Raw genomic sequence first — 18,561 nt, 5'->3', positions numbered from 1 at the left:
GGAATGGCATTGAACAGGAAATTAGAGACGCATGCAATAAAGGAACATCTGTAATTATGGGTGACTTTAATCTGCATATAGATTGGGCAAATCAAATTAGTAACAATACCGTAGAGGAGGAATTCCTGGAGTGTATACTGGATGGTTTTCTGGACCAACTTGAGGACAGGTCATCCTAGACTGGGTATTATGTAATGAGAAAGGAATAATTGGCAATCTGGTTGTGCGAGGCCCCTTAGGAATGAGCGACCATAATATGATAGAATTCTTCATCAAGATGGAAAGTGACGTAGTTGATTCTGAGACTAGAGTCATGAATCTCAATAAAGGAAACTTCAGTGGTATGAGGCGGGAGTTGGCTGTGATGGATTGGGAAACGTTACTTAAAGGGATGACGGTGGATAGGCAATGGCAAACATTCAAAGAGTGCATGGGTGAACTGCAACAATTACTTATTCCTGTCTGGCGCAAAAGTGAAACAGGAAAGTTGGCCAAACCATGGCTTACAAGGGAAATTAGAGATAGTATTAGATGCAAGGAAGAGGCATACAATTTGGCCAGAAAAAATAACAGACCTGAGGATGGGGAGCAGTTTAGAATTCAGCAAAGGAGGACCAAGGGGTTGATTAAGAAGGGGAAAATAGAGTACGAGAGTAAGCTTGCAGGGAACATAAAAACTGACTGTAAAAGTTTCTATAGGTATGTGAAGAGAAAAAGATTGGTGAAGACAAATGTAGGTCCCTTACAGTCAGAAACAGGGGAATTTATAAAGGGGAGCAAAGAAATGGCTGACCAACTAAATACATACTTTGGTTCTGCCTTCACAAAGGAGGACACTAATAACATACCAGAAATGTTGGGGAACACAGGGTTTAGTGAGAGGGAGGAACTGAAAGAAATCAGTATTAATTGGGAAATGGTGTTGGGGAAATTGATGGGATTGAAGGCCGATAAATCCCCGGGGCCTGATAGTCTACATCACAGAGTACTTAAGGAAGCGGCCCTAGAAATAGTGGATGCATTGGTGGTGATCTTCCGAGATTCTATAGACTCTGGAGCAATTCCTACAGATTGGAGGGTAGCTAATGTAACCCCACTATTTAAAAAATGAGGTAGAGAGAAAACGGAATTATAGGCCAGTCAGCCTGATGTCGGTAGTGGGGAAAATTCTAGAGTCCATTATAAGAAGATTTAATAGCTGAGCATTTGGAAAACAGTGGCAGAACTGGACAGAGTCTGCATGGATTTGCAAAAAGGAAATCATGCTTGACAAATCTACTGGAATTTTTCGAGGATGTAACTAGTAGAGTTGATAAGGGGGAGCCAGGAGATGTGGTTTATTTTGGACTTTCAGAAGGCTTTCGACAAAGTTCCACATAAGAGATTGGCATGTAAAAGTAAAGCACATGGGATTGGGGGTAGTGTATTGAGATGGATAGAAAACTGGTTGGCAGACAGGAAACAAAGAGTAGGAATAAACGGGTCTTTTTCCGAATGGCAGGCAGTGACTAGTGGGGTACGGGAGGGGTCGGTGCTGGGACCCCAGCTATTCACAATATCTATTAATGATATAGATGAGGGAACTAAATGTATTATGTCCAAATTTGCAGATGACACAAACCTGGGTGAGCTGTGAGGAGGATGCAGAGATGCTTCAAGTGTGATTTGGACAAGCTGAGTGAGTAGGCAAATGCATAGCAGATGCAGTATAATGTGGATAAATGTGAGGTTATCCACTTTGGTAGCAAAAACAGGAAGGCAGATTATTATCTATGTGGCTATAAATTGAGAGGGGAATGTGCAACGAGAGAGTGGGCAAATGCATAGCAGATGCAGTATAATGTGGATAAATGTGAGGTTATCCACTTTGGTAGCAAAAACAGGAAGGCAGATTATTATCTAAGTGGCTATAAATTGAGAGGGGAATGTGCAACGAGACCTAGGTGTCCTCGTACACCAGCCGCTGAAGGTAAGCATGCAGGTGCTGCAGGTGGTAAAGAAGGCAAATGGTATGTTGGCCTTCATAACGAGAAGATTCGAGTATAGGAGCAGTCTTGCTGCAATTATATAGGGCCTTGGTGAGACTACACCTGGAATATTGTGTGCAGTTTTGGTCACCTTATCTGAGGAAGGATGTTCTTGCGATAGAGTGAGTGCAGCAGAGGTTTACCAGACTGATTCAGGGGATGACGGGACTGACATATGAGGAGAGGTTAAGTCGGTTAGGATTATATTCACTGGAGTTGAGAAGAATGAGCGGTGATCTCATAGAAAGCTATAAAAGTTTAACAGGACTAGACAGGGTAGATGCAGGAAGAATGTTCATGATGGTGGGGGAGTTCAGAACCAGGGGTCACAGTCTGATGATACGGAGTAGACCATTTAGGACTGAGATGAGGAGAAATTTCTTCACCCAGAGAGTGGTGAGCCTGTGGAATTTGCTACCACAAAGTAGTTGAGGGCAAAACATTGTATGTTTTCAAGAAGGAGTTAGATATCTCTTGGGGCGAAAGGGATCAAAGGATATGGGGAGAAAGTGGGAGCAGGCTATTGAGTTGGATGATCAGCCATGATCATAATGAATGGCGGAGCAGGCTCGAAGGGCTGAATGGCCTACTCCTATTTTCTATGTTTCTATGTAAGATTTCATTTGGTGAGATTGCCATAATGCTGTAATACATGTTGTTCGTGCAAGTTGAAATCTTTTCCCTTAATGCAGATCACTGGAGAATTGCTAAAAGCTGATTTCCAACAAGTATCAATATCCAGTTATTTAGTTCCAAAATATAAAATGTACAATGTAACTAAGCCTTTCCTTTCAGAATTAAACCTGATAATTACACCCAAAGAATGAACTCCCCAGTCCCAGAACTATGGGCACAGTTTCAAAACAAAGAGCCTCCAATTTAAGATGAAAATGAGGAGGAATTTCTTCTCTCAGGAGGTCTTTAGTTTGGAATTCTCTCCTCCAGTGAGCAATGGAGGCTTGGTCATTGAATGTATTCAAGGCTGAATTAGACAGATTGACAAGGGAGTCAAGAGGTATTGGGGCAGGCAGGAAAATGGAGTAGGGGCCACACCAGATCGGCCGTTATCTTATTGACTGGCGGAGCAGGCTCGGTGGGCTGAATGATGACCTCCTGTTCCTATTTCTTACATTCTTTGTATGAATTCCAAAATTAGAGTTTATTCTGAAAAGTCTACAACAACAACTTGCATTTAAATAGCGTAAATGTAAAAAGCATTCTAGGCTGCTTCACAGGGGTGTTACATAGCAAAGCTTGACACCTAGCCACATGATATATTAGGGCAGATGACCAAAAGCTTGGTCAATAACACAGATTTTAAGCAGAACCTCAAAAGAGGGAAGAGAGGTGGAGAAGTTTTGGGAGGAAATTCAGACCTTATAAGCATCTTGGTATCTGAAGGCACAACAATCAATGCTAGAACAATTAAAATCCGGGATGCTCAAGAGGGCCAGTATTAGAGGAGTAAAGATGTCACTGAGGGATTGGAGCTGGAGGAGATAATGGAGTTAAGGAGGGGCAAGAATTTGAAAACAAGGATGATAATTTCAAAATCAGGGTGTTGCTTAACCAGGAACCAGAGTAGATCAATGAGCACAGGGATGGTGGGTAAAAGAGACTTGGTGCAAGTTAGGGCATGGGAAGCACAATTTTGAGTGACACCAATTTTTATGGAGGGTAGAATGTGGATGTAGCCTGGAGTACATTGGGATAGCCAAGTCAAGAGGTAGCAAAGGCATTGACAGTTTCAGGAGCAAATTAACTGAGGTAGGGTCAGTGTTGGATGATGTTACAAGGGTGGAGGTAAGTGGCCATAGTGATGGCACAGGTATGTGGTCGGAAGTCCATTTCATGGTCAAGTATTGGCAAAATTGGTCTTGAGTGCAATGCATAGTCAATTTTCCTATTTAGCGCAAGGAGCACTTCATTTTCTCCCTCTGTTGATGAGTAGCATCAATGTAGAACCCACCTTCAGTCACTGGTGACTTGCACAGGTAACTAAATGAAATTCCTTGAGGAGGTGGGTATTAATGATGCAGTATATAAAGCGAGTTAAGACTTTGCAATTTTTGCTTTGTGAAACTTCTTTGTGAAGACACTTATTATGTTTTTTAAAATGTGCCTTCCACAACTGTGTTGCTGACATATCTAATGTAAAGCACCCAAGGAAAGGAAACATTAACCTGCAATTTCTTCCCTGAGGAAAGGCAAAATTGAAGTTCTTCTGATTTATGACAATTTATAGACAAATGACATGCTGCATTCGATATTAGCAAATGCATCCATCAAACAGCAAAACATAAAAGCAAAATAAACTGTCAAGGAAGCAATGGCTGAAGCCTTTAAATGGCATGGGGAAGATCTCAGGTCATAACTTTGTGCCTGAAAAAAGAGACATGCTATTGAAGCATTTTATCTTGCACTCATTAGGATAGATGCAAGAATACTAAATTTCAAAAGGAACAACAACTTATACTGCATGAGAAAAGGATTGGCAAGTTGTCTCTGGTCGAAGCATTGCCATGGAGAATGCACCAGGGACCAATTGTGCCCCATGCTTTTGTTTAATTCAAAAAGGGTGCAATGCCTGGACATTTCATCCTGCTTGCAGAGAATGGGGCTCTGCATAAGAATATATGTAGCTTCTCCAGTATGTTAAGAATTACACTAACAACCAATTTAAGATTATTAGTTCGGCTCACAATGTGGCTGACCTATGCTTGCTAGAAGCTGCATATATTCATACACAGAGCCCTGTTCTCTGCAAGCAGAAAGAACATGTACAGGCATTGCGTCTTTTTTAAATTAAACTAAAGCATGGAGGACAATAGTTCCCTGGTGCATTTTCCACAGCAACACCTTGACTAATCAGAGTTGACTTGTTGACGAATCAGCATCCTTTTTTTCATGCAATATAAATTGTTGCTCCCTTTGAGATTTGGTATTCTTGTATCTGTCCTGATGAGTGCAAGACAACAATCTTCAACAGCACGTCTCTTTTTTCAGTAATGCTAAAGTCCATGACTTGAATTTGGCATGGAGCGAGCAAGAAATGAAAATCGGAAAGCCTCTTTAAAGGCTTTAGCCATTCTTTCCTTGACAGTTTATTTTGCTTTTTTTATCTTTATTCTTTCGTAGGATGTGGACATCGCTTGCAAGGCCAGCATTTGTTGCCTGCCCCTAATTGCTCTTTAAATGAGTGGCTTGCTCGGCTATTTCAGAGGGCAGTTAAGAATCAGCCACATTGCTCTAGGTCAGGAGTCACATGTAGGCTAGAGCAGGTAGGGATGGCAGATTCCCTCTCCTAACAATGAGTTTTTACAATAATCGGTAGCTTCATGGTCACCGTTACTGAGACTAGCTTTACATTCCAGATTTATTAAAATAAATTGCTGTAGTGGGATTTGAACCCATGCCCTCAGGGCATTAGCTTGGCCCCCTGGATTACTAGATCAGAGACATTACCAGTTCACCACCATCTTTCCCCTTTAGTCTTTTGCTGTTTGGATGTATTTGCTTATATCAAATACAGCATGTCATTTGTCTATAAATTGTCATAAATTAGAAGAACCTCAATTTTGCCTTTCTTCAGAGAAAAAATTGCAGGTTAATGTTTCCTTCCCTTGGGTGCTTTGCATTATATATGTCATGATGAATTTGCATTCAAATTTGTTAAGCTACTTAAGCACGACCCTGCATATTATCGCAACCAATTATTACTATTTAATATCTAGAATGTAAATCATATACTTTAGTGGAATAATTAAAAACCCCTGGTTTGAATTTGTGTGGCAAAGAAATATGGTTAATTATATTTTGTACAGCCCTTGTTTTGCGTTATAATAGGTTATCAAATAGGTAAGCAGAAAAGTGCAGTGGAATTATCCAGTTTCTATCACCAGCCATGAAATGGGCTTGAATAGAGCAATTTACCACTTTTAGTATCTGTGCCTAGTGTCTGATTCCAGCTGAGCTGAGTTACCTTAGCAGCAGAGGTCTACATTGTTGATATATTAACAAATGATAGAAGTAAATTCAGATTAAATAGACCTGGGTGTTTGGTACAAATTACTATGTAAATCTATTACTTTGCAATCTGCAAAAAATCCCTCATGAAGCTTTGATATTTTCACACCAAGTGTAATATTTGCCTTAGAGGAAAGACCCCAAAGGTTTTGTTTAAGTTGAAGACTTTTCTTCCACAATCGAAAGGAAAATTGGGAAAGGTGAGTAACAGCTCATCGCCAGTTTTACAATTTTTTCATGAGTGAAAATTGCCGCCTCTCCCTCTGTCCCCACCACCACCCAAACGTTGGAAATCTGGGATTAACAGTAGAAAACACTGGAGTGATGCAGCATGTTAATTAGCATCTGTATGGAGCCAAAATCTCCCAAGTTAATTTGAGTATTTTTCGCATTTTCTGTTTTGATGCTGGCTTTTGTCAATTATTGGTTTTTTCTATGTTTTCCACTGCTGACTTCAACCTGGTGTAACCTTTTTGTTCCTTTTACTGTTTTCACCCCTGAATAAAATAGAATGGCATGTCCCTGAATGTAATGTGAAGCAGCTGTTTTAAAGGAGCTGGGGAATTCACAGATGTTGTACTTGAAATGCATGTAATAACCTACCACTGAAAACTCTGCTCAAGTATGCCATATTGGCTGCTATGCAAAATTTCCACTGCAGCAGATGGTTTTTGTGAGCTTCAAATGTTTAGTGAACTTTTCAATTAGTGATTTCTCACAAAATGAAGTCAATGACACTACATGGCATGTTGCATTTCAAGGATGGTAGTGTATTTCCTGTTGCTGTACAAGGTGGTACAATCCGTGTAGAGACAAATAACCTTTTTTTTAAAAAAATAACTTCCCAGTGACTCTGAATTGCCAGACATGATTTCATGTTTTAAGACTTTTACTGTAACAAACAAATGAAAATTAACATAGATCAAGCATTACTTAGCAGGCGACTAATACACTAACTTAAAGATAAGTACTTTTCCATTAACTAATTAACTTAATTGAAATATACTTTAAAACTCTTTACTTTCTGTCACACTTCCAACAGATATGTAGCCTTAAAGATCTAAGTTCCAAGCTCCTGCTAGCTTTTTAGCAGGCACCCTTCTCCATGACACGCCAGGTCATGTCTTCCAGTGTCCTTTGAAAGTTGTTGCACTAAGTTTTTTGAATATCCCCAAACTGACTTCTAGCAGCAAGGCCCACTTTGATGACTCCTTGTTTGTTACATCTCTAAGTACCGGCTCTTCACAACAGCAGCTGTTTCAGTCCCTCCCTCCATGTTTGTGCCTCTGTGTTCTAGGTGTGAAGCCAATTGCTTTATTTTCAATAGCTTTCAGTTACTGATCACATAGGCTTTTCTCCAGGCAGAGCTGGTATAGTCACCATCCCTTTCTATTTAAAACATTCCGTTTTCACCTTAAATGAGATGTTTTAAAACATAGCTGTCTTGTGAAGTCTCGCATTTGTAACAAACATAACACACTGCTTTAAAATGAATAAGTGGACCTCATTCTGCAGCTATATTTAGTGCCTATTCATGATTGATTGATTGTTTGCTCTCTCTATAACTATTGATGTTTTTAAATAGAATGATTTTTGTTCCAGTTCTGAGTGCACAACTAGATTCGGACTCCTAATAATGTTCTATATAGTCTATTTGTCATTTTCTGCCCAAATGGTGTTTAACTGTATAGTGGATTCTAATCTGAATATCTTCCTGCAATAAAATATTGTAAACATGCAGAGAGAAGTGGGATAAAATGACCAAATTGTTTTAGGGGAGAGAGGAGAGTGACACAATTGCTGATTGAATAGCTGCCATTGGTGGACTGGAGAACATTTACTAATCCAGGGTGAGGTGGAGGTGCAGCTAGGAGGAATATAGTGGGGGGAAGTGGCTTAAATAGAATGGATCTTGCTGTTGAGCTATTTGAATTTGAGAAGGATTTTGAAGCCAATTTGGTGGTGCTTGGAGATCCATTGGAGCAAACGAACGATGGGGTGTGCGGACTTTGTGTGGGAACAGTGGCGTTCTGGATTAGCTGTAGTTTATGATGATTAGAATCAGGAAGCATAGTTAGGATTGCACTGATGAAGCCAGGCCTTCAAATGACAGAGACACAGATTAAGGTTTCAGTAGCAGTAATGGATATGTTGGGGCATATTTGGGAAACTATCAACATATTAGTCTGCTTAAATTAAAATTAAGTGCATTTTGACAGTTTTGAATTGAACACGGCTTCCCAAGACCAGGCTAATAGCAAATATGACATCTTGCAGTTTATTCACACACATGAAGTTTCCACTCGACGAGCTCAGCATAAGTTTAAAAACTGATTTTCTTCAAAAGTACCTATTGTTTATAGCTTTAAATTTATTAATTTCATCTTCTGCCTTCTAGGAAGCGGTTTCTGCACTCCAAACTGTCACCCACAAGGTAGGAAACCTTCAAATGTGGACATTAACAATTGCCATCTGGCAGTAAAACTCCTGACTCATTTTATGAGTTCAAACTTCATTCTCTCCAAAGTGAATAGTTTAGTTATTTACTGATGCCTGCTCATATTAAGATATATTTTGATATAACAGTAACTTGGCTCCTGCAATCTTTCTTCAATATATTACTGATTTACTGATCTATTATTGTACTTGCCATTTTGACACTATCCCATTCAAACTTGATCAGTCGCTCCATATTCAGTTGTGAAAACTCCTAAGTGGTTTTGATGTAATAGTATATTAATAAATCAAAAGAAAGTTATTGTAGTTGACTTTAACATTAAGGTTTAGTACTAGTTGAGTTATTGCCTTGATTAAAATTGCTGCTGTTTTAGTGTCAAAGTTCATTAAATTTTTGGTACTGTATAAAGTATTATAGAATTATTACATAACATGCTTACATAGGATATCTAAATCAGTTAACATTGCACTGTTTAAAGAAAAAGGAAAGTATAAATACATGAGAATACTTCGATTACCACAGTTCGGCAATCTTTAATGAACTGTTGAGCAAATGGTATTTTCTGACAATTGTAACATCCCGAAACACTAGATTTCAGGGTAAATATTGGTAGACAAAATAATTTTATTTCTATCTTTTAAGGGTGAAGTACCTGAATATATTGAATAATTCTGTGTTTAACGTGTACAGTTTCCATGTAGGTTTATGTTGAAATTGAAAAACATGGTTTGAAACAAAAAGATAAAACCTTTTTTTGAGTTGATCAAGCATGTAATCATACTTCTTTCTATTGTAAGAAAATCTCATTTTATAAATTGCAAGAGCAAAGTTCAAACAGTTTTATTACCAATGAACCAGAGAATGAGATTTTATTGCAGATAGTCCTTTCCACTTCTTTTATCCATGTCTGTGTGGATGTGCACCTGCGTGTCTGCAATATACACTAGCAATACCATCTATTAGTTCATCACTCAAAAGTTACAACTGTGTAATCTGTATAAATTTATATAAAATTACTGGGAGGTAGCATTGCCCTGTATACTTCTAGACCATAGCATTATCAAAATCTAATGATGAGTCAAAACTGCAACTTGTGGGAGAGCTTCCCTGGGTGACTGATGGATTCAATGCCAGAGATACCTTGGGAAATTTGTACCTGAACAATGATCAACTCGATCATTACAGGAAGAAAATGTAATATTTAAAGAACAAACACCTACTGCTCAATTCTATACAGCTGCATAATAATTCTTAGTTTAATTTGGGGCTGAACTCGAAACGTTGTGAGCAATTTGAACATATTTTAGAATTCCGGGTGCATATATTTTGTACACTGAAAGACTGTATGTTGGCTTTTATCCCCTGAAGTTGTAGCCCAAGTATTTGTTTTGTTACAGTTAAAGCTGGCTACGATAAGTTCGAGGCACTTTGGAGACTGTAATCAGTTGACTCTTCTTTGTAGGTGTCTTTAATTTCAAAATAGCCATTATATGTACTCTGAAATTTTTCCTAACAATCTCAAAAAACCAGCTAACGTTTTAATCAGCATCCAATCAGCTGCAATAATGCTAAAAACCTCCCTCTCTCACACCAACTCTATTCACTTATTAATATAAAATAAAAACAGAAAATGCTGGAATAACTCACCAGGCCTGGCAACATCTATTGAGAGAGGAACAGAGTTAAGGCTTTGAGTCCAGTGTGACTCTTTGGAACTGGCATTTCTGCTTACAGGACTAGGGGCAGGCACAGGACAAAAAGGAAAGGGGAAATGTGACAGTACATTGAAGCTTCCAAAGGCAAGTCTTAGGAACAGATTGAGAGCATTTGGGAGGGAAAACACAGGGGCTGCATAATGTGTAAGAGTGAAATTGTAGTTCTCTGGTTGAGTAATGAGTCTGCAGGAAGACTGATAACTGGGATTCACAGGCCTGTCCGTCATCCTAAAGAGCAGCAAAGGGAGAACATCCACCTGCACTCCTCAAAGAAGTGGACTCAGCATCAGCAGAGGAAGGAAAGGCTATGGCAGGGTCAGGGGGAAAGTATTTTTACAGCAGTAGGGCAGAAAAAAATAGCCCCTCTCACAATTCACATGCACTTTCCTTGATGTGTGGGGTTGTTGAGGTCAGTGCATGCATGCTAACGTGAGATAGCAGCTGGTTTTGTGAAAGCTTTTGTTGAATGGGGAGTTATCTAGTCTCCTTAGTGGCAGAGAAATTGCTCCATTCCTAGAATAGAGCTGTTCAAGCATTCAATCCCAGCGATAGAATGGTTTCTCTGCTGCTGTGGAGGTTGGGTAAAGAGCTTCCCAATCCACAAATGGCATTTCTTTCATAAAACCCACTGCTTTCCAATGTTGACAGCCACCTCACGCTGACCAGCAAGTCCATGCTTTAAGTTGCAAAAGTGTTTGATCCCTTGTAGGCAGCCCAGAGGTCATAATTTGCAAGTGCCCTAGGTTTCAGAGTTCCTCTTACCATGTAATTATTTGGATTTCTCCTTAAGTATCTTTTTAGGGAGTGTCTCTTTGTATAGGTTTTGCTGTATGCTTTAAGATTACCTTGCTTCTGTCATTTCTGTCATTATCTTTCATTTCTGGAACTTGATGTCAGTCCTTTTTCATTTTGAAAGGGATAAAAAATGATGGTCAGACTTTTTACAAAAATATGAGTAATTGCAACACTTCTATATTAATGTCTTAAAAACGGCATTGACGACCTACGAACATGTTCTCTTTCGACATATTAGACCATAAGACTATAAGGCATAGGAGCAGAAATTAGGCCAATCGGCCCATCGAGTCTGCTCCGCCATTCAAACATGGCTGATAATTTTCTCAACCCCATTCTCCCGCCTTCTCCCCGTAACCTTTGATGCCCTTACCAATCAAGAACCTATCTATCTCGGTTTTAAATACACTCAATGACCTGGCCTCCACAGCCTTCTGTGGCAATGAATTCCATAGATTTACCACTCTCTGGCTAAAGAAGTTTCTCCTCATCTCTGTTCTAAAAGGTCTTCCCTTTACTCTGAGGCTGTGCCCTCGGGTCCTAGTCTCTCCTGCTAACGGAAACATCTTCCCCACGTCCACTCTATCCAGGCCTTTTAGTATTCTGTAAGTTTCAATCAGATCCCCCCTCATCCTTCTAAACTCCATCTTCAAGAATAGTTCAATTAAGGATTCTCATAAATCATTGCAGTGACAATGGACTGCTGAAGAGTTAGATTTCAGCGATGAGCTTATCCATTGGGGAAAAAATACCTATCTTGCTTCAATTACAAAGGGAAAACTTTGGCCCAGAATTGTACTCAAGAGCATTATAAGATGTTTTGCATTTCTGGAATCCGTAATGGTATCCATTAGCTATCATCCATTATCTGGCGCACTCCTGTTAATGAGGCTTGCAGAGCATATCAACCATCTTAACACCGCAATACTTGTTAAATAGTTTCTTTTATGGTCAGTTGATAGTCTACCTTGCTACCAGAAATATTCTCGCCTTATTTCGGAGACCACATTAGATACTTGCAGATTCAAGCTTTCTGTATGTGTGTGGGATGAGATAAAAGCAATATCAAATGTTATGGAATTAATTGTAATGTATGCAATAACAAGTTCCAAGGCAATTGATTACAATGTAAATACACAATAGCTGCATCAACAGGAATAATATGTTTTACAATTGTAATGATGATTACAAAATAAGTTTTGGTAGAAATATTTTGAGGTGCAAAATTTTCACAGCCAGCACTTTATAGAAATATGTAGGCAGTATTCACAAAGCTTTGTGGTTGCACTGAATGAGAACTTGTCACACCCATTGTATGAACAATCCTGCACCCTGTTGAAGAGTCATACAGACTCGTTAAATGTGTTCCTCTCCCCTGATGCTGTCAGACCTGCTGAGTTTTTCCAGGTATTTTTACTTTTGTTTTGGATTTCCAGCATCCGCAGTTTTTTGCTTTTATAATCTTGCACCTTGTTTATTTGCACAAGACAGTGGGAAATGCAAAACAAAAACAGAATTACCTGGAAAAACTCAGCAGGTCTGGCAGCGTCGGCAGAGAAGAAAAGAGTTTCAAGTCCTCGTGACCCTTCAACAGAACTGGTGGGAAATGCATGTTGTTGATGTTTTTCCAGCTTCTGACAATGTTATCTAACTTTAAGATGTATGGGAGACAACAAAGTGGGAGATTCCAAAGTGAAGAGAATATTCTGCCTCCTGATGATATATTTATTTTGTGAGCCAGACAGACAACTTGATCCATTTCCAGGTTGAATATGCAATGCTAGGCTTCTCTGATAAACTCACAAAGGTTTCAAATTCAAGCTGTGCGAGAAGCCTTGCTCACTACATCAGAAGGTCACATTAGCATTGTTTTGGCTTGAAATCTTGTGAAGGCAGGACTAGTGTGTCTTTCAGTACCAAATTTATTTTGAGTGCTCAGAAACTACATTAGATTAACTTTGGACATATTTATCCCATATATTATTGCAGGATAGCTTTTGTGTGCTTAGATGTAATTGCCAAGTTTACTGTCCACAATAATTAAAGATTTTAATACTTGTAGCTGGTGACATTGGAAAGTCTAACATCTAACAATTTATTTGGACAAACAGCCCTGGCACTTTTCCTAGTTTCACTTGGACAAATAATTTTAAATGCATGATAGATGTTTCATTGTTCTTCTCCCCCGATAATATGCATTTTGGCAAAAGCATGCGCAAATGAAATTAACCACATACAGTATGTGTAGCAGTTTTTCATTTTGTATTTCTAATTCAGTTGATCCTGAATGTTTAATATGTACAAAAAATATACAACAATATATTGTACAGTGAGTGCGCCAAGTTTTTGCGATTTCACAAATTGACTTTGGAATCTTGGGTTAATTTATATCAAGATGTTGCCAGTTAAATTCAATGCACAAGGGTTAAATCCACACAAGAAAGAAGCTATCTGGGAAAATGTATTCAAGGCAGCAGTCAGGCTAGATAAAATGGCTGGTAGTATTGTGCTATTTGTATGCTAAAATAATTTGGGACAATAGTCTTTGTTCTTACTGTCCAGTGGTTTTTGAAGTGTATAACATTGGCTTGTCCTTATATGTGATCTTGCCCTAAGAATAAAACCAGTCAGTTCAGTGAATACAGACCTGTGAAAGTGAACTTAGGCCTGTGTCCAGTTAAATTTACGTAATTTTTTCCCCCAAGATTATGAAACGAATAAGAATCAATTGAATTTCAATGAACACTATATTCTGTTCAAACGTATATTACATGTAAGACCTACCAGTTTCTTGGTTTGCAGTTGGCCTCATTCACTAAAGCATGTTAGTCCATCTTCCAGAAAATAGCAGGAAAAACCTCTTTGGGGGCAGGCAAGATTATAGTGTCCAGTTGATGAGGGTGGCTGAACATGAGAATATCTAGTGCAGACCTGAAATTTGTAACAATGGGCTGAATTTTAGGTCATCCTAAATTAATGACCAGCCAGTGTGAAAGATGTGCTGAAATGCTCAGTGCTACCGGGGTGGGGGCGGGAGGAGGGTGAGCGCAGAAGTCTGTGTATGTGCGCAGCAGAGCGCACTGAAAGCTCCTGAGGGCACAGAGCTGCCTCGGAGTTGAAGAATTGGGGAAACAAAAATAAAGATTTAAAAAATGATATAAATACGCCCCCACATATGACTCATGAAGAGAGACATGTTTAAAATGAAGTTGAAAATTTTTTTCTTTTTTTAATTACCGTTGGAAACCTCATCCTGCCTGAGGATGAGGCTTCGTAAAAAATGCAAAGGCTGCCTGGCCTATTCGCCCACCCGCTAACCGAACAGTTTGAATGGACAGCGAAAAATACAAATTAATGGATTGCTTCAAGGCCTTTATAGGCCTCTTAATTGTTGGCGGGCGTGCTGCTGAGTCTCGCGCGCGCCTGCCAACTGAAAGATTGCAAGAGTGCGCGATGATATCAGGATGCTCACCCAACATCATCGCCTGTGATTTTATGCCCGACCGGGTTGGGCACGCGCCCGCCCAACGAACGTCAAATTCAGTATGATGTTTTGTAGTCGTTTCAAATGATTTACAGAAATTGATAGTGCAGACAACCAGAGCATAAAAGTCAATTGAGGAGCAATGTAATTCTTGGGAAATTAGATTATGTCTTGTCTTTCAAACATCCTTGGATATGTATTTTTTGTCTTTGAGGCCTGCAGGGTTGCCATTGTAACACCCTGTTCAAAAAGGGAGAAAACTATAAAAGTCACTACAGGTCAGGGAGCACAAAGTTTTGTGTGCAAGTTTCTAGAGAATATATTATAGAACAAAAGACGTATGTTCATTTAGTACAAATGTTGTAAAAAGGCAAGTTATGTCTGACAAATGTAACAGTTCTTAGAGAAAATAAGGATGTGTACTGATAAAGGAAATGCAGTGGATTTGAAAATATGATTTTTTAGGTTTGCTGTATAGGAGGTTTGGTGGTTAAAGTGCATGACATTAAAATTAATATGGCAACATGTACAGGCTATACATTAATTAGTCAAAGGATATAAACTAGAGTAATTAATGGAACCATTTTTGGATTGGAAATGTAAGCAGTGGTATGCCTCAAATCCATGAGGAAAACTTGATCACATGGTCACAACGGTTTTGCAATTTGTATTTATTTCGAGATGCATGCCCTGAACTCAGTAGCAATAAGTCCACCCAGACTTCAGAGACTTTTAGAAAACTAAATTAAACATTTATTAACAAAAGAAAAGATTTTAAGCATTTCCATAGGTCTACAAATTACTACTACAATAACTCCTAAAACCCCTAATTAATCTGGCTTCCAGTTACATCCCCATTAAGGCAACAGTAAAGAATTAAATTTAAACAGAACCAGACAATTCAACACAATACCCTGGACAGTAGAATTCAAGTGGCTTTTCCCAGCTTTGGTTTCAGTAGACAGCAGCTTAATGCACAAATACTGGAGGTGTTTCCCATACCTGCTAGATCTTACAATGCCCTCCCTGACATATAACTTAATTTCCCTTTGTACATGTTTCTCCCTTTGAACGCAAATTCCATTGTTCCCATCTGTCTCTGGAATTTTACTTTTCTCATAATATAAATCATTGTATGGTGCTCATATTATCAGTAACCTTTGGGGAAAATAAACACACTGCTTGGCCTAGCTTCTCTGACTTGTGTATCATCCTACCATCTCTTTGAAATTCAAACTACCATGATTTACCTAAAAATGAAAATTCTCCTCATCTCACATTCTAAAACTTCAGCTACGTTTACATATTTAGTATTTCAAACCTAGTTTCTGTTAATGAGTCAAAACCTCCAGATCAGCTGTCGCCAATTCAATTAAATCACTCACTCTCTCTCACGCGCACACGCACGCGCACACACACACACATACACACTATCCAAACCCCAGTATTAAATTACTTTTACAATAAATCATAATATTATAATAATTATTATACTTTCGTGACAATAACATCCAAATATCCAGGCTCGCTCACCCACTCTCGCTCTCGCAGGTTTCTGAATCAGTAAGTCTGTAATAGCCAGGTTCATAACAATATAAAACACTATACAACATATTATGAAGCTGTTTTTAAAAAGAAAAAAAATAGGAAAATAGTGTTTTATAAATAGGGGCAGAGAACAAAAAGGCAAAGAGGAAGTGCTAACCTGTACAAACATTGGTTAGACTACATTTAGAAAATGTTATCCAAGTTGGGTGGCTTATTTTGGGAAGGATAAGGCCGTCAAGTGACAATACAGCCAGACATTAGCTCTGCTGAGACACTAGGGAAACTGTTGTTCTTTTTATAAGAATGAAGAAGGGGGTTGAATAGAGATGCTCAAAAGTATGAAAGATTTTGATAAAGTAAATGCAATAAAATGATTTCTATTGTGTAGTGAATCAGTAACCAGAGGACAACAAATTTGGAGATACTATCAAAGGAATGAAGGGGGGAGAATGTTTTCTGTGTAGAGAGTTGCTTGAACTTGAAATGTCCTACCTGAATAGTTGTAGAAACAATTGAAAATGGATTTTATTAGGAAGTGTGAAAGTATTTGAAAGTAAAAGGGAAAAGGGCAGATGAGTGGCACTAAGCTGATAGCTGCCTCAAAGCACCAACACTGTTATTAGCTGATGAAAGGTGATCTATTTTGCTGTAAAATTCCATGATTCTATGATGACTGCAGAGCTCGCCAAATGACTCATGAAAGCATCATAAACTGGAACACAATTCACACTGGAAAGCAGAAGGTGAAACAGCAGTCCATCAAAATGATACTGATTTAAGATCACAGTGTAGCAGCAGCTGCCAGCACCAGTACTTGCTGGTATCTTAAGAAAAGCATTGTCATACCAAGGATGAGTGACAGTAGTTGGGAACAGTTAACATGACAGAAGACTGACCTATTGCAAAACTATAACTGTAGGATATTGTTTCACATGCTAGAAGAGATGAAAGCCTTCAGTTTCTGAGGAAGCTCATCTTGAGTGTTTTGCCACAGAGCAAGAAAGAAATTGCAGTTCTATTCTTGAATTTTAAGAGGTTGACTCATTGCACAGTATTATATCCTGTTTAGTGAAAAACAATCATTTGTCCTGAAGACGTTTTGAAGGGGCATCATACAAAAATATTTTGATGGCTTGAGAATGAATGCATAAATAAAAGATCATGCATGTGCTGCTTTACTGTGTTTAAAAAAAAATGCACACAGAAACGTGGGTACAAATACATTAAACATTGTAAATTGATTTCAACTTGTAATGTTTGAACACTAAGGACATGAGATTCAGTTGCTCAGTGCCCTGTGTGTGCCTGAACACATTGATCGGTGCTTTTCTGAAAGCACGCAGTCCAACTGACTGATGCGATGCCAGAATTCCAAATTTGGACAACACCAGTCCTGGCAGCGCCTGTTTTGTCCACTCTTGAAAAAAGGAGCGTTAAACAACAACATGAGCCCTACCGTAATGTTATTTAAAAGGACAGGCACCCTAATTGCAGGCAAGTGAGTAAATCTTTAGAATTACTTTTGTTAGAAAATGCCTGAAGCATAGTTCTGATGAGTTCCTGCGTTTGCCAGAGAATATTGCTGCACCCTCACAGGGCGGGTGGCCTCTGCACACAAAAGTTGCACAGGTATGGGGCAGCAGTGGAATTATGTCTGCAGCATGGCAGGAAGATGGAGCAGAGGCTGCAGAGAGGGCAAACTTCACACCATTGTCTTTTCCAAACCGGAGCTGGAATCCTCCGTGTTTCTTGATGATGACGGGATTTTGTCCGGCAGGCCAGACAATGTACCCAACGTTTTGATGTGCATGTCCAGTCAGTTCTTTCCTCCATACTGCTCCAACAAGATTTTCGTCTGGCCCTTTGCATCTGTACTTCTCTGCCATCTCGACCTTGGCTAAGCTAGCAAATAAACCATTTTTTTTACCCTGGCCAGGTTGCAGCCCACTTGTGCTCAGCTTCTGCTAACCCTAACTTGATGCTTCCTTCCAAGTTATGTGCTGCACCAGTGCCTGTGCTGGTGGCTAAGAGGGTCAGATCAAGTGACCTGTCCTCCCATGCATCTTGTGATGTTGCTCTTTTTCTCCTAGGGCTCCTGTGGCTGGACATTTGGCAGTTTTTGGGTGTCTAAAAGTAGGAACTAAGAAGGGGAAAGTTGGTGTCAGGGAAGATAGTTGGGGTGGGAAGTAAGCGGTTCATTGAGCAGGAGCATGGTCAGGTAGATGCTATCACCTTCAATGCTTTCAGCAACGTCATATGCTGCAGGTCCGATTGCAGCGGCTCTGTAACGTTGAGAGTCATTGCTCTGCAGAGCTCATGAAATGCAGTAATTCTTGTTCCCTACTCCTTCAGCTCTGCTCCCTTCTATTGTGTGCCACCTTGTTCTACAAGAGCGGGCAAAGTGCTAGCAATTATATAGCATTGCATTTGGGTGATGTGCCTGCCACAGCTGAATAGTTGGATGTATGTCAAGGCAATGCGAGGTTAGTGTGGGGCTGGCAGCATTGG

The 18,561-nt window shown here is 39.3% G+C and overlaps 1 protein-coding gene across 9 annotated transcripts in view; it reads left to right on the top strand.

The window, feature by feature from the left end:
* anks1b (ankyrin repeat and sterile alpha motif domain containing 1B) overlaps positions 1-18,561 on the top strand; it is an 865,501-nt gene that overhangs the window by 128,276 nt on the left and 718,664 nt on the right. For all 9 annotated transcript variants that reach the window (XM_041202975.1, XM_041202978.1, XM_041202973.1 and 6 more), the window contains exon 2: positions 8,452-8,487. In XM_041202975.1, the coding sequence (XP_041058909.1) occupies positions 8,452-8,487 (36 nt within the window). The remainder of the gene's footprint in view (positions 1-8,451; positions 8,488-18,561) is intronic.

This window comes from Carcharodon carcharias, chromosome 13 (assembly GCF_017639515.1).
Source record: "Carcharodon carcharias isolate sCarCar2 chromosome 13, sCarCar2.pri, whole genome shotgun sequence".
NCBI lineage: Eukaryota > Metazoa > Chordata > Chondrichthyes > Lamniformes > Lamnidae > Carcharodon > Carcharodon carcharias.
This window is presented reverse-complemented; position numbering and strand designations above follow the sequence as displayed.